Source organism: Myotis nattereri (assembly GCF_964212035.1).
Source record: "Myotis nattereri genome assembly, chromosome: X".
In the NCBI taxonomy this organism is placed as follows: domain Eukaryota; kingdom Metazoa; phylum Chordata; class Mammalia; order Chiroptera; family Vespertilionidae; genus Myotis; species Myotis nattereri.
This window is the reverse complement of record NC_138078.1, coordinates 121,751,294-121,766,051: the sequence shown is the minus strand read 5'-3', so window position 1 is coordinate 121,766,051 and position 14,758 is coordinate 121,751,294. Positions and strand designations below refer to the sequence as shown.

The 14,758-nt window shown below is 46.6% G+C and overlaps 1 protein-coding gene across 2 annotated transcripts in view; it reads left to right on the top strand.

Moving 5' to 3' along the window:
* Window positions 1–11,748: 11,748 nt before the first annotated feature.
* HS6ST2 (heparan sulfate 6-O-sulfotransferase 2) overlaps window positions 11,749–14,758 on the top strand; it is a 325,043-nt gene continuing 322,033 nt past the window's right edge. Inside the window, exons 1-2 of one of the 2 annotated variants that reach the window (XM_081115234.1) lie at window positions 11,749–12,239; window positions 13,082–13,600. In XM_081115234.1, the coding sequence (XP_080971360.1) occupies window positions 11,812–12,239; window positions 13,082–13,600 (947 nt within the window). In that variant the 5' untranslated portion in view covers window positions 11,749–11,811. The remainder of the gene's footprint in view (window positions 12,240–13,081; window positions 13,601–14,758) is intronic. The other variant, XM_081115235.1, reaches the window with a different exon arrangement.

Sequence of the window (14,758 nt, the reverse complement as noted above, 5' to 3'; positions counted from 1 at the left end):
TATGCACACTGCGCATATCTTATTTTGAAGTAAAAAAACAAAACGGGAACAAATACCATATTTGTATTTGTACGTGGCCCGCGGGCTGTAGTTTGAGGACCCCTGCTCTAAAGTAAATAAAAACATAAAATAAAATATCTTCAATGAGGATAAAAAAAAGAATAGTGGCCACTGTTGGGGGTTTATTGATTGGAAGGGAACAGAAAAGAGGCTTTTGGGGTGATGGTATGTTTTTTACATGAGTGCTGATTGCATGTGTGTTCAGTTTGAAAATTCATCAAGCTGTACACTTATCTCATGTTCACATGCATATTATACTTCAATAAAGTATTAAAACATACTTCTGAAACATACATTTTATTTTTCAAAAAACACAAATCAACACTATCTATTTTTATATGTGTATTCTTAAGTGTACTTGCTTACAAAAATGCCCCCAAACTACAAAACAAACGGAAAACAGTGATTGCCCCGGGGGAAGGGAATAAAATTGTATGGCGGCTAAGAGTATTATTGTTTTCTATAATTATTGACACCTTATAGAGCTTTCAGTCATAAATTCATCTGGTACAGTAATTAAAAATATGAAGGTAGAAGAAACAGTAAAAAATATGTATATATCCAATGACTTATCTGAGAAGAGTAATTCTTGGCCAGAGTGGATGCACTCAGGATTTGAAGGACACTAAGAAGGACCCAGCCTTCTACCTTGTTCAGTAACAAGAGCTGCCATTCATTGGATACCTATACTCTGCCAGGTCCTATAAAAGGTGTATTATCTCTCTAATTTTTCTTGAATACTATACATGACAGCACATCATTATCACCTCTAATAGACTGAGGAAGAAACTGAGGCTCGGGAAGGCTATGTACTTGCCTAAGGCCACATAGCTGGTAAGGAGTAGGACTGAGATCCGAATCCTGGTCTGACTCCAGAGAGTGTGTTCTTCCAGCTGTGTGCTCCTCCAACGGTCTTATTGATTCTTAGGCTGGTATAAGTTGCAATCTTTCCCCCTCAGCACTTTACTTATTTATATTTTAAGTATACAGTTCAGTGACTTTTTCCCCCTTCTCTTGAATATTTTTTCTATTTCCATTTTTATTTTCCAATTACAGTGGGCATTCCGTCATATACTAGTTTCAGGTGTACAGCATAGTGGTTAGACATAAATAACGTACGAAGTGATCCCCCCGACAAGTCTAATACCCATCTGGCACCATACATAGTTATTACAATATTGTCTTATGATTCATTCATTCATTCATTCATTCATTCATTTTAAACTGCATTTTAGGGAAGGGGATCCTCTGGGTCCCTAACACCTTGTTGGAGGTAACACCTGAGGTGTTCCTCAGGTTTCTTTCTTCCCCTTTGGGCAGTGAAACACACTTCCAGATGTGGGTAGGAAGTCTGGAAGGGAAGGACTGATATAGAAAGGAAGATGCTGTGTCCTAGACAGGGTTGACTTGGACACATCTCAAAGTTTCCCAGAGGTGGCTGTCTGCTTAGGGTGACTCGGTGTCCTCCTGGGAGCCTGGCTCAGCCTAGTTTCAAGCTGCAGGCTTTTTGCTGTGGATTCCAGCTTGCTTTCAATATGATCCCCCTGTATAGAATATTATTAATAACCTTGGTACAAACACTGTAGACATGGAAAGTGAAATCCAATCCCTGCCCAGGAGATTCCAGGCCTCAAGACATAAGGGCCAAGCCATCCATCCAACTGCAAAAGACTTACAATGGAGGCAGCTGACTGGAGCCTGAATACTGGAGAGTGAGCCTGACACTTGACCTGTGTCAAAGGCACTCAGGTTACGCAGATAAAAGAGCAGCCTGCAGCACTGACCAAGAGCCTTTGCTGCACACTTCTGAGACAGGAAGGGCAGGAAAAGGACCTGCTCAGAGCATTTTATTTCTTTGGCTTTGGGGGAGTTCTTATGTTCTTTTATATGAAGAATGGTTTGTAAATACTCCTAGGAAGGATTCCAGCTTTGTCATTTCAGATTAGTTTTGGGAATATTGGGGTGGGAGGGCACAATTCAACCTGAATCTCCTATTCTCAGTTTTAATTTGAGTATTAGGCTGTGAACTCTAGTGTATAATAGAGCATAAAGGAGCCTTGGAGAATAGAATAATGCCCTTATAGTAAATTTTCTATATCGTGCTAGGTCTTCCTCATTTGATGAAATCTGGCTGTATTAGGTATTCATTTTTTTATGACGTTAGTGTTGAATAAAAAATTTACTACTCAGCCATAAAAAAGATGGAATATTGCCATTTGGGACAGAATGGATGGACCTTGAGGGTATTATGCTATGTAAAATAAGTCAGATGGAAAAGGACGAAACCTGTATGATTTCACTCATGTGGAATAAAACAAGAACAAAAACAGTCTGGCCAGTGTGGCTCAGTGGTTGAGCATCAACCTATGAACAGTTCATAGGTCAGCGGTTGAGTTCCCGGTCAAAGTACATGCCTGAATTGCAGGCTCGATCCCCAGTGTGGAGCATGCAGGAGGCAGCCAATCGACAATTCTCTCTCATCATTGATATTTCTATCTCTCTTTCCCTCTCCCTTCTTCTCTGAAATCAATAAAAAGCAGTTTATGTGAAAGTTCCTCTTTCTGGGACCAAGACAAAAAGGAAGGGAAATTTATTGATTGGATATTCCAGACCCCTCCAATGTTTGCTGGGAAACCTCTAACCATTCCAGCCCACTCTGAGATATCATTGCATTATAGCCAGTGCAACAGATTAGTCAATCATTCACTATCCTCGTGTCCATGCATATTAGCTGTATTTCCTTACATGGATGGTAAGTTATCTGAGAACATGGACCAGTCTCTGGTAAAGATATTGGTGTTTCTGGTAGGATGTATTTAGTAGAAAGAAAACAACATTATTTTAGTTATAAGTTGTCAAGTAGGGGGAAACTAACATCTCTTGAGCACCTACTCAGTGTTAGATCCTTTAGGAGGTGCCTTGGTCATTACCTCGTGTTGGCATATGTACATAGGAGTGGTCAGCAGTGGCAACTCCACACAAGCTGTGTGCCCTCGGCCAAGTTCCTTCAGGCCCCAGAGACTCTATTTCTTCACATATAATGTGAGGACAAAAATATCTGCTTTGCCAAGTGGTTAAGGTCCAGTTAGTGTTTGTGAAAGTATTTGGTAAACTGAGAAGCTCTCTAGACCAAATATTATTGTTGTCGGGTACTATGGAGAATTTTTTTAAATGAAGAGGCCGAAGTCCTAGCCTTCTAGAAGGTTATTGCGCAGTAAACCGGACAAAGTTCTTTCTGACACTTCCAAAAAATAACAGTATCAGACAAATGTGGGTAATGTCCCAAAGCTATGTATGAATCGAGTTATCCAATCAGCAGTGTTTAGATCTCTGCTCCCCTCTTTACTAAAATCCAGGCTCTGGGCTCTTGCTCTCTATCTCCTTCAGTGTCCTCAGAACATGAGAATGAGTGTGGGTGCATGTGCACACGCGCGCACACACACACACACACACACACACACTATGATCCCTCTTTGCCCAGCTCTTTGGCTTAGGATGATGCCTCTAAGTCTCCTGATATTTCATTTTGGGACAGGATACTTCATACCCTCCAGCTCATGTCCAGACACCCTTGAGCTGGATGAGCATCATTGGAGCAATATAGTTATTACAGGCTGTGGAATTAGACAGATTTTGGGTTCAAGTCCCAGCTCCACTATTTCCCTAACTGTGTGGTTGGAACTCTGAATGCCAGTTTACTCATTTGTAAAATAAGTCCAAAAGTCACTATCTCATGGGGTCCTGGGAAAGTTATTTGAGAGAAGGCATGTAAAGTGTCCAGTAAAGAGCCAGACACATAATAAGTTTTCAGTACAGGAGCTATTATTGGCATAGTTTGCTAAGCATTCTGGGGTTAGCTTACAGGAGGCATCATCAAGTCCAGCCATATCTTATCACTATGCAGAACACTGGAGCTGGCATCCTTGACATATTGCCTTCCCCTCGACCATTCGTTACATTTCTAACCCTTCATTTAGCCCTACCGACTGCATTTTGTCTCTTCATTAGGGGTTTGAATATTGTCTTCTGCTTCAGGTAAATCTTCCACAAGATGATACCCACTAAGGCAACTTTCTTCAGTGAAGATTGTTAGGATGTACTACCCTTGACTATCCTGTTTGGACATGTTTTCTGAAATATATTGTTATAAGTTTTTTCCCATAGCTAGCAGCAAATGGCCTGCACCTTCAGAAGATAAGATACACTCCCCAACTGACTCAGGCATTCCCCTCTGCCGACTTGGTTGCTCCCACCAGACATCCTGCTATCTTCCAAGGACGTCCTGTTGTTTAGGCAGCTACCCAAGCTGGCTAGTGCAACCCTGACCCAGTCCCTATATAAGAAAACATAAACATTCCCTCGGTGCTGACACAGACACCCTGGTCTCAGTCCGCTGTGAGATAATATAATAAAATTTATTAAACTCTCACAACATCTCTTGGCCTGGCTCCTGTTGGCCTGGACCTAATGAAGATAAATGTTCAAAGTGTCTTTTAAAATTTTTATTGACTTTATTGGGGTGACATTGATTAATAAATTACATAGGTTTCAGGTGTATAATTCTATCATACATAATCTGTATATTGTATTGTGTGTTCACCACTCCAAGTCAAGTCTCCTTCCATCACCATTTATTCCTCCTTTACCCAATTCTACCTCCCCCACCTCCATTTCTCTCTGGTAATCACCATCCTGTTGTCTGTGTGGAGGAGTTTTTTCTTTGTTTAATTCCTTCACCTCTTTCACCCAGCCCTCCTGAGGTCCCCCCCCTCTGACAGCTGTCAGTCTGTTCTCGGTATCTATGAGTCCATCTGTATTTTGTTTGATAGTTTAATTTGTTCATTAGATTCCATATATAATTGAAATCATATGGTACGTGTCTTTCTCTGACTGGCTCATTTCACTTAGCTTAATACTCTCCAGGTCCATCCATGCTGTTGCAACAGGTAAGATTTCCTTTTTTATGGTTGCATAATATTCCATTGTCAAATGTACCACTGCTTTTTTATCCACTCCTCTACTGATGCATACTTGGGCTGCTTCCAAGATTTTGGCCATTGTAAATAATGCTGCAGTGAACATAGGGGTGTGTATATTCTTTAGAATTCGTGTTTCAGGTTTCTTCTGATATATTCCCAGAAATAAAATAGCTGGGTCATAAGCCAGTTCCATTTTTAATTTTTTGAGGTAACTCAATACTGCTTTCCACAATGGCTGCACCAATCTGCATTCCCATTACCAAATTCACCCCCCCGGACCCTCCCCCCCCACACACATACTGCTCTAATGTAGTTTTCTGCATGCTAAAGTCATTTGATGAAGTGTGGATTTTGAAAATATGTACATAAAAAACAAGTCCATCTCTAGGTTTTACTATAAAGCCCAGTTAAGTTCTTTATTAGCCTCTGGTTTGACTTTCTCTTATCAAAAAATTAATTTTCATTTAGTTTGTGACATGTATGATTTCTCTAAACTAATTTACTTCTTTTACTGGGTTATTTTTATAAGACATTCCCTTTCAAGCTCATTTTAGTGATAAATAAATCCTTTTTCTGGGAGCAACTTTGGCCTCGAGGCTAGCTTCCTTCAAATCCTTCATGTTGCTCTGAAATATAATTTTCAGCTCTTGTATTTTATTATTCAAAATTAGACCTCCCCAGGAGGCCAGTCAGGAGATCAGCAATGAGTGTGCTCTTCTCCTGCCAAGATTCCAGAGTACCAAAACAAATGGGAGACAGTGGGCCAGACAAGGCAATTCTTATTGTTATTATTCCCATTATTAAAACCTACCTAGGGCTTTTGTGTCAGTTAGAGGTCAGTTCTCAACTCTTTTTCCCAGCCTTTCAGTTTTGACTTTCACCCAAGTCAGTAGAAGCCCAGAAGGCTTATTTCGAGTTTCTGTCTTATCCACATGATCTAAGAATGTTTCCTCCTCAGTTAAGTTCTGCTTTTCTGACTCAGCTACTAGCTGGAGGGTTATCTTTGGTAGTGGGTTTTTTCCGACATTGCCCCCACAAAAGCTAAAGAGAGTGGTGTCCTTCCCCAGCTGTTCTCATTAGCTAGCATAGCTTAGATCACAGAAAGCTGCTGCTGGGATGGGCCTTCAGGGTAACCTAATGCAGCCCCTTGGTTTACCAAGGTCAGCAAGTAAATTCCAGAGACATTAAGCAACTGGTCGAGGTTCACACAATGAGCTAGAGGCAAAACTAAGACTTCAAACACTGTTTTCATGGCATCCAGCTTGGCGCTCTTTCTTCTCTGCCACTGTGAGCTGGTGCTGCTGGCCCAGGGCTGAGTGGATAATGGGCTTGCCCAGCTCCGGCTCATGAGTATGAACACAAAACGGATCCTGTTTTTCAATCTAACTGCTGTGGTTTGACCAGCTGATCAAATCGAAACTGCCCTGGCCAGATGAACTATTAACTTTGTAACAATTTTATTTATTTATTTTTTAAATCCTACCAGAGGACATGTTTATAGAGTGGAAGAGAGAGTGAGAGACAGAGAAACATTGACTTGAGAGAGAAATATCGATGGCTGCCTTCTGTATGTGCCCTGACCGGGGACTGAACCCAGGTATATGCCCTGACCTGGAATCAATCCGGCGACTTTTTCATGCACAAGACAGCACTCAACTGAGTCACACGCCAACTAGGGCCAAATCAACTATTAATTTTGAAGTGAATGAACCTGAAAATTAGCGTCCATAGTTTAGAGTGGGGCTGGCATTGTAAGTTCTCCACGTATAATTCTCTTCTACTCTCCACCTCAGCATGTCATGCGTCTCCTCCATTGCTCTTTATACAGGTTTTAGAGTATTTCATTGCAGCAATCCTTCACCAGGGTTAAGCATTGGCCTCTTCCTCCTCTCTTGTAAATGTATCCTGGGAGGGGTCATGTGTACATGTGTCACTTCTCAGTGTGATTCAATGGATGAGGTTCCCCACCCCCACGGGGCACCAGCCAGGAGAGCACTGGAGAGGTCTGAAGGGTGGGTGAGAAATGACAGCAGATAAAGAAATGGGATGAGGGCAAAGCCAGTCTAGGTCACAATTAGGCCCATGGCCAGCTACCTGTCATTAAATATGTGTATATTATTATTGTGGGAAATATACCAAAGGGCTCAAATCAAAGCTATTGAGAATCTAAAGGGAAGAGAAATGAAGTTACAGGTCTACTTTCCCAGGCATTAGACTAAGTGCTCTCACGAGATTATTTGAGTTAACTCACATGACAACCCAGTGAGGTAGCTACCATTAGCCCCATTTTCACGGATGAGAAAACTGAGGCTCAAGGAGAGCTAAGCGAGTGCTGACTAAATCCCAAGGTGATGGGCTCTCCAAGCTTATGGTCTCTCCTTTAAAAAAAAAGGCTCATTTGAGATTGGATTCCTCTTTACCTTACTACTGAACTAGCTTTTTGAAGGTATCTAGTCAGGCTATTTTATAGAGCAGAAACTAAAGCCCAAAGAAGTGAAGTGACTCAGCGGAGCAGACTGTCCTACTGCCAATGGTCCAGGCCTTGTGTTACCATAGCTTTAAAACCCCTGACTCTTCCATTCACTGCCAGAATATCAGAGGAAAGGGGGAGAGGATGGGAAGATATTAACCAAATAATTTATATGCATATATTCATTGCCCATGAACACAAGACAATAGAGTGGTGAAGGCCTGGGGTAGTTTGGGAAATGGGTGGTTCCAGGCAAAGGGGAGAAAAAAGGGGGACATCTGTAATACTCTCAACAATAAATAAGAAAGTTCCACTGTCCGTGAAATGGTTGAAATTCCTTATCAGGAAAAGGATTGTCATTGGTCTGCATGCTCTGGGCCTTCTGTGACCCCATTCTAGCTCTTACCTTGCCTTTGCAACAATCATTTAGCATACACATCACCTCCTCTTTTTTTTTTTTTTAAATATATTTTATTGATTTTTTACAGAGAGGAAGGGAGAGAGATAGAGAGTTAGAAACATCGATGAGAGAGAAACATTGATCAGCTGCCTCCTGCACATCCCCCACTGGGGATGTGCCCGTAACCCAGGTACATGCCCTTGACCGGAATCGAACCTGGGACCCTTCAGTCCGCAGGCCTACGCTCTATCCACTGAGCCAAACCGGTTCTGGCAACATCACCTCCTCTTTTAATTCCTCAAGTCCCATGTTTTATAAAGCTAAACAAATAAAACTCAGTGTTTTCTGGGAGGAATATAGATAACTGTATAAAGTGATATATATATAACACACTCAACCCGTCTGCAATGTTAAAACATGAATTTCAGAACAGTGTTTTCATTAAGTACTGTTGCTCATTCAATTTGGATAGACTCATAAAAATAGAAACAAATTGACTCAATACTTTGCATACCTTCCAGTTTTGTGACAAAAATCGCCTATTATTGATAGTATAAACATTATTAAAAAATTAGTGACAGCTGGAAAGACAGGGTTGAGCATAGTGCTCAAGATAAGGGGGAATCCATATTTCATCAGTGTTTTATGCTAAACTCCAAAGAGTGCCAACACTTTCTTTGACATTAAGTTTTCACTGTTTCTCTTCCTATTTGAACAGTGACCCTGATGACATCCCTTTTACAAAGGTCCAGAATAAGTTCAGCTGCTGATTGCCTGGTGGGACCCAACAAATGTCACAGAAACTGTTGAGGACTAGGCCTATGCTTTCCCTGGAGATGAGACTCAAGAGTTTGGCAGCCCTTTGGCCCTTCAGGAGGACAAGAATGGATGTGGCCTTGAATGTTAGAGCAAGAAAGTGCCTTATGAATCATGATATTTATTTTGCCTTCTTACAAATAGGGAAGCTGAGCCCAAGAGCAAGCAAGTAGCTTCTTCATAGTCATACAGGGTCTCATTAGTGGAGGAGTCAAGACAAGAACCCAGGCCCCTGGATTCCCAGGCCTGTGCTCTTTCAAATACCTCCTGCTGTCTTTTCAGATTACAGCAACCAAATAAATGTCTGGAAGTACACTGCTTAGTATGCAAGGCAAGCTGACCTTTACCCTCACTCCCAGAATCATCAACCTTTTGTGGAGACAACCAGAAGCCCTGGTCAGACTGCAGAGTTCTCATCTTTCAAGTTCTGAATTCCATATATACAGTCTTTCCCCCCCCCACCCCCCTGCAAATTGTATACACACTTTAACAGCTGATAGCCCAATTTTGAAAATGAAATGTATTTTAATAAGCAATACTTTTATAATTATTCAAAGTGTGTGTATACATTTTTGGACACCCTATACACTCACACACACACACAACTCACATGGGTCTAAGAAATAAGGAGTTGGAAAACCAAAGTTCTGACAGTTTGGGCGATTCTCTTCTTTTGCATCCCACCCCAATCTTCAACATAGGGCTGATTTCTGAGTATCAGGACCTTTGTTATTCAGTTCCTGAAAGGAAGCAGCCCAGGACTGCAAGAAGCATTGGAACTTCCTGCCAAGGCTTAACCTGGCCTAAGGAAAACACAGTTTTGGGGACATACACAGGAATAACTCCCTCTTCTTAACAGGATGCCTCTTTACCCCAGGAGGGGTCCTCTGAGACTTGTGGGATCCCTGTTGCCCCCAAAAACAATTTTCCTCTCCTTTTAGGAGCCCTGATATATGAAATCTACAGTGAGAGAAGCATTTCTTTGTTTTCCTTAGAGCATGGAGAAAGGCTTGAAAACACAAATATGCTCCAGTGAGCTGCTGTACACATTCACACTAGAATGTTAGTGACATATTAGATATCAGAAACGGGACAGCCCAATTTTGTCCCTTCTTTGCTCTGCAACTATCAACCTGACTGCCCTTTTCTCTGCGAGTCAGACTGTAAGTGTGTGTATGTGCTCCTTTTACCATCTAAATGAGTAAATCCCGATTTTTTTCTCATACTAGCTACCACCCCCTCACCCTCACCTCCACCCAAGGCATTTCCCATGTTCTAATCCCACAAATCTCTCTTAGAGTAGAATCTCCAGAGGTAGTTGTTAGGGACATGAATGCATCACCCACCTGTTTCAGAAGTGTTTTCCTAGGAACCCCACTGAATGCCATTAGAATGGTGTAATGGCAGAGGGATCCCCACATGACACCATGATGAGAGCCACTTACTGGATGGACTAAAGAGATTGTCTGTGTGGTTGGTCAAAGAGAAGGTGGGGACAGTTAGCAAGCAGAGCTCCCATAGCTTCTCACTTCCCTGACTCTTACCCTCACTGGCCCTCAGGGGGAATAGGCATGTCCTACAGCCTGGGGGATCAGGGGAGCTCTCTGGGAAGCCAAGTTGCTGCACCTGGCTCCTTAATATAAGTTCAACAGTCAGAGTGTCCCTCTGGAACCTGGGAATAGGTGAACCGCCTGAAATGCAGGATTCCCAAGCTTTATGCTACAGGTGGACAAAGGGATCATCACTGTTCCCAGTAGGTTTGGGTGCACATGACAGGACTGGGAAGATCTGAAGGCAGCTAAAGGCGGGGTGGGGGTGGGGGGCACAGCCATAAAGTCGTCCAAGAAGGGCCCCTGCCTGAATTGGCCTATGACTCTGTGGGGCACATTTGAGCTTAGAGCAGCACATAAACATAGCCTCACATTTGGAATGGTCCAAAGGTAATCGGCACAGTGACCCAGATGGTACAAAAGGAGGAATTGATTCTATTTTCCAGAAGAGGAAACTGAGGCTCAGGAGGGGGCAAATGGTTATTCCAGGGCTGCCAGCCAGGAAGTGACATCTTTTCTGGACCAGTGCTTGCTGCTTCATTACACAGAGAGAACAGGAGAGATGGAGCCCAGCTCAGCGAGGAGCCAAATGTTTCTAGGGAGATACAGGGAGAGCCTGTCTCTGAAGGGACTTGCTCCCACCCCAGGACTCGGATGACTGACCACCACCCCCAGCCCCAACAGCATTGTTCTGAAACACTGCTGCCACCCGTGCCACTTCTGCAGCAGTGAGACTGAATAGAGTGGGCATTCATTCACAGAAACACCAGTTCCCTATATACAGCAAGCTCCACCTGACCAATCATGTGGAGAGTGTCTGAGTCCTGAGGATCTAGTTCTGGGAACATCTCTTCTTTCCTTGCTAATCCTTATATTGCTTGTCCTGTGGGTGAAAAGAGTCTTTTGGACACCTGGGCTTGAGGATGTACCTATTTATTAGAGGGCTGGGTTGACAGGTTTCTAGTTTCGTTGTCTCAAACCCTGGAGCTCTGTCCTGTGACCCTGGGCACATTTCTTCCCCTCTCTAGGTCTCAGTTTCCTCATTTGTCACATCATCTAGGATTAGATGTCCCCACTTTGATGTAGTATTTAGTCATGTATCTTTCCTTCAATAAACCTTATATAAGCGAAGCCTTCCTGTACGCACAGGGCTTGATGCTGGGGATTCAGCAGGAAGAGAGTGGTTTGTCTCTGCTCTGAAAAATTTCACATTTCCCTTCTGTAATGTTTTTTGGTCATGATTCTCCTTCATGTTGACTTACCTTTTCAGAAAATGCCCCTGCTTCCGTTGTAGAAAGGAAATTGGCAAAGAGAGAGGGAAAGGATCCAATTTGCGCCTTTGCTATTTTAGGGGACTTTGAAATAACGAGCCAAAGTGGAGTGATGCGCTCACTGTAATGATCGCCCTTACTCAAGACAAGAGGAAACCCAGGTCCTCTGCTTGTGAAGTGGCTCCAGCTCTTAGGCGTGAGGCAGTATTACATAAATTCAAGCTCGCTACTGATCCTTAGTACCCTGAGTTGCCTGAAGGGGGGAATGGCACTGCCTGCGTGTGCAGCCCCAGTGCTCTGGCCGCCACTGCAACCAGAGCGAGAAGCGCCCGCCCGCACCACCTGTCCCCGCCGGCATTCCAGAGTAGAGGCTGAATTGGCAGAGAGCCGGCCCGGATCAGTCGCCGCCTCAGTCAGCGCGGACCCTCCTAGGGGTGTGTCTCGCGGATTCAACTCCCAGCCGCTGACGGACGAGCCCCTAAAGGCGTCTTCCTCCCAGGCGGGAGCCGCGCGTGCCCCACTCTTCGCGCTGTTGCCCCGAGGCCGCCGCAGGCGGATGCACGACCTCCGGAGACGCTGGGACCTGGGCTCCCTCTGCCGGGCCCTGCTCACTCGGGGCCTGGCAGCGCTGGGCCACTCTCTGAAGCACGTGCTCGGTGCGATCTTCTCCAAGATTTTCGGCCCCCTCGCCAGGTACGTTTTAGGCGAAAGCGGGACTCGCACGCCCGGGCCCTGGTGAGCGGGAACTGTGTGGGGAGGGGAGAGCAGCCACGAGGGGAAGAGAAAGGCGCAAAGTTCCAGCTGGCCCTTGGCGACGGGGCTTGGGCGCTCCGAAGGGACGCAGCGCGCATTTGGCTATGCTGCTGCTCCCTCCCCGAGCACCACCGGCACCGCGCGGCGTCTCTGCCTGCAAGTCTGGCTGCCGGCGGACTCCCTCCCCCAGGGGAACTCAGCTCGCCCGGCCGAGATCTCACTCCAGGCGCCCTCCTAGGTGGGCAACCCGGTGCGGGAAAGAGCGAAGGCTTTGGGGTCTCGGGGAGAAAGACTGCTGGGGCAGGCGAGGAGGCGGCTGCTTGAGCGCCTAGAGGACGGGGGAAAGAAGCTTGGAAGAGTCCTGTGGGTGAAGCGGGATGGTGATGGGAGCCACGGAGCCACCGAAAGTGGAGGGAGACACGCAGGGGCTCGGACAGGGGGGTGTGAGTTGGAAAGTGAGGCAACTGAGGTCCGGGGGGGTACGAAACCCCGGGAAACGGCTCCTGAGAGCTCCGGCGCTGGGAGAGGGCAGGCGACCAGCGGGAAGGAGTCGGGGGGTGGAGGTGGGGGAGGCTGTGCGGCAGAAGCCACAGCGCTGAGCCTGCCGGGAAGGAAGGAAGCGGGGAAGGGCGCCGCTGCTGCTGCCTCCGCGGTAGAACACTGGGTGTGGAGGGGAGGGGGAGAGGGGCGCAACGGTGGCGCCAGGGGGTGGGGGATTGCGGGCGCACGGCGAGTGCGGGCTGAGCTGCGGGATTGACGTAACGAGCTTGGGTTTCCCTCAGCGTCGGGAATATGGATGAGAAATCCAACAAGCTGCTGCTGGCTTTGGTGATGCTCTTCCTATTTGCCGTGATCGTCCTCCAATACGTGTGCCCCGGCACAGAATGCCAGCTCCTCCGCCTGCAGGCTTTCAGCTCCCCGATGCCGGACCCGTACCGCTCAGAGGATGAGAGTTCCGCCAGGTTCGTGCCCCGTTACAATTTCAGCCGCAGCGATCTCCTGCGCAAGGTAGACTTCGACATCAAGGGCGATGACCTGATCGTGTTCCTGCACATCCAGAAGACCGGAGGTACCACTTTTGGCCGCCACCTTGTGCGCAACATCCAGCTGGAGCAGCCTTGCGAATGCCGCGTGGGTCAGAAGAAATGCACTTGCCACCGGCCGGGTAAGCGGGAGACCTGGCTCTTCTCCAGGTTCTCCACGGGCTGGAGCTGCGGGTTGCACGCCGACTGGACCGAGCTTACTAGCTGCGTGCCCGCCGTGGTGGATGGCAAGCGCGACGCCAAGCTGAGACCGTCCAGGTGAGTGCGCGCCCGTGTTGAGACGGGGCTCTGGAGCGCCAGAGTGCCAGCGACCCCAGTGCTCACCTCGGCGAGGGCGCCCCTGCTGGGCAGGCGCCAGGTGCCCTAACGCGCACTCTCTGGCGCCGTGGCGGCAAGGGAAGCCTGTCCACTTCCGGCCCAGACTCCGGTCTGTTTGTCCGCGGGTTGGCCAGCTTGGTGGCTGCGAGCGGGTGCAGGAAAGCCCGGAACAAGCGTCCCCCCCGCCCGCCGCCGTTGGGACAGGGTAGGGCACGCAGGAAAGAACCATGATGTGTGTATTGTCCCTGAATCCCGTCTGACCTAGCTCTTCTCCACACCCCGGTTCTGAAGTCTCCTTTAAACTTTTTTCCCTCTTTTCCACTCCCGCATTCATTCCCCTTTTATTCTCAGTTCTATTTGCCTTTCCCTCTTTCTAATGCTCCTGATCTTGTTTTGATCCTGCCTTCGCCTTCCAAATTTCTTCTCTCACTTTCTCTTTTTCCTCGGTCACTATTTTCCTTTTCTTTTTTCTTTCTCTTCCTGGCTGACTTTTGCCCCCTTTTCTTCCTCTTTTTTCTCCTGTGGCTCCAGTCTCCAGGGAGAGTGGGTGTCCCTCTGCCGCCGTCTGAGGACACCGGAGAGAGCGTGTGTATCCAGCTTGTGCCTCTCTCTACTGGCTGCACGCCAGGCATCCGAGGCGGTTTTCCAGTGCTAGGATCATCCTCAAGGCCAATGGGCGGGCTGGGACGCTGCCCCGACCCCCGTGTGGGGTTCATCCTTGAGAAACCGCTTGTGATTTACAAACCCTGAGCCCCATCTCCAGGTGCAGCCTGCCCATTTCCTGGAATCTGGGACTGATGCGGAAAAAACCTGATATATGAAGAGATTGTTGCCACTTGCTTTTGAAATTAGGACATTTTCCTCTATCCATCTGCAATGCTGGGTTGGTGGAGGTCATGGAGTACCAAAAAGGTGGTTCTGGGGAGGGTGTGTTGGGGTGCAGGTGCTCCAGCAAGAGCTCCCATTCTCCCCAAAACAAATCAGCTGATCAGATAAGGGAATGGGCAAGGTAAGCCTAGTTGCCAGGGAGCCTCTGGACTGGGTCTCTGGGCAGGCAAAGTCGTGGCTATACTCTTTGCTTCCTATCTAAGTGACAAC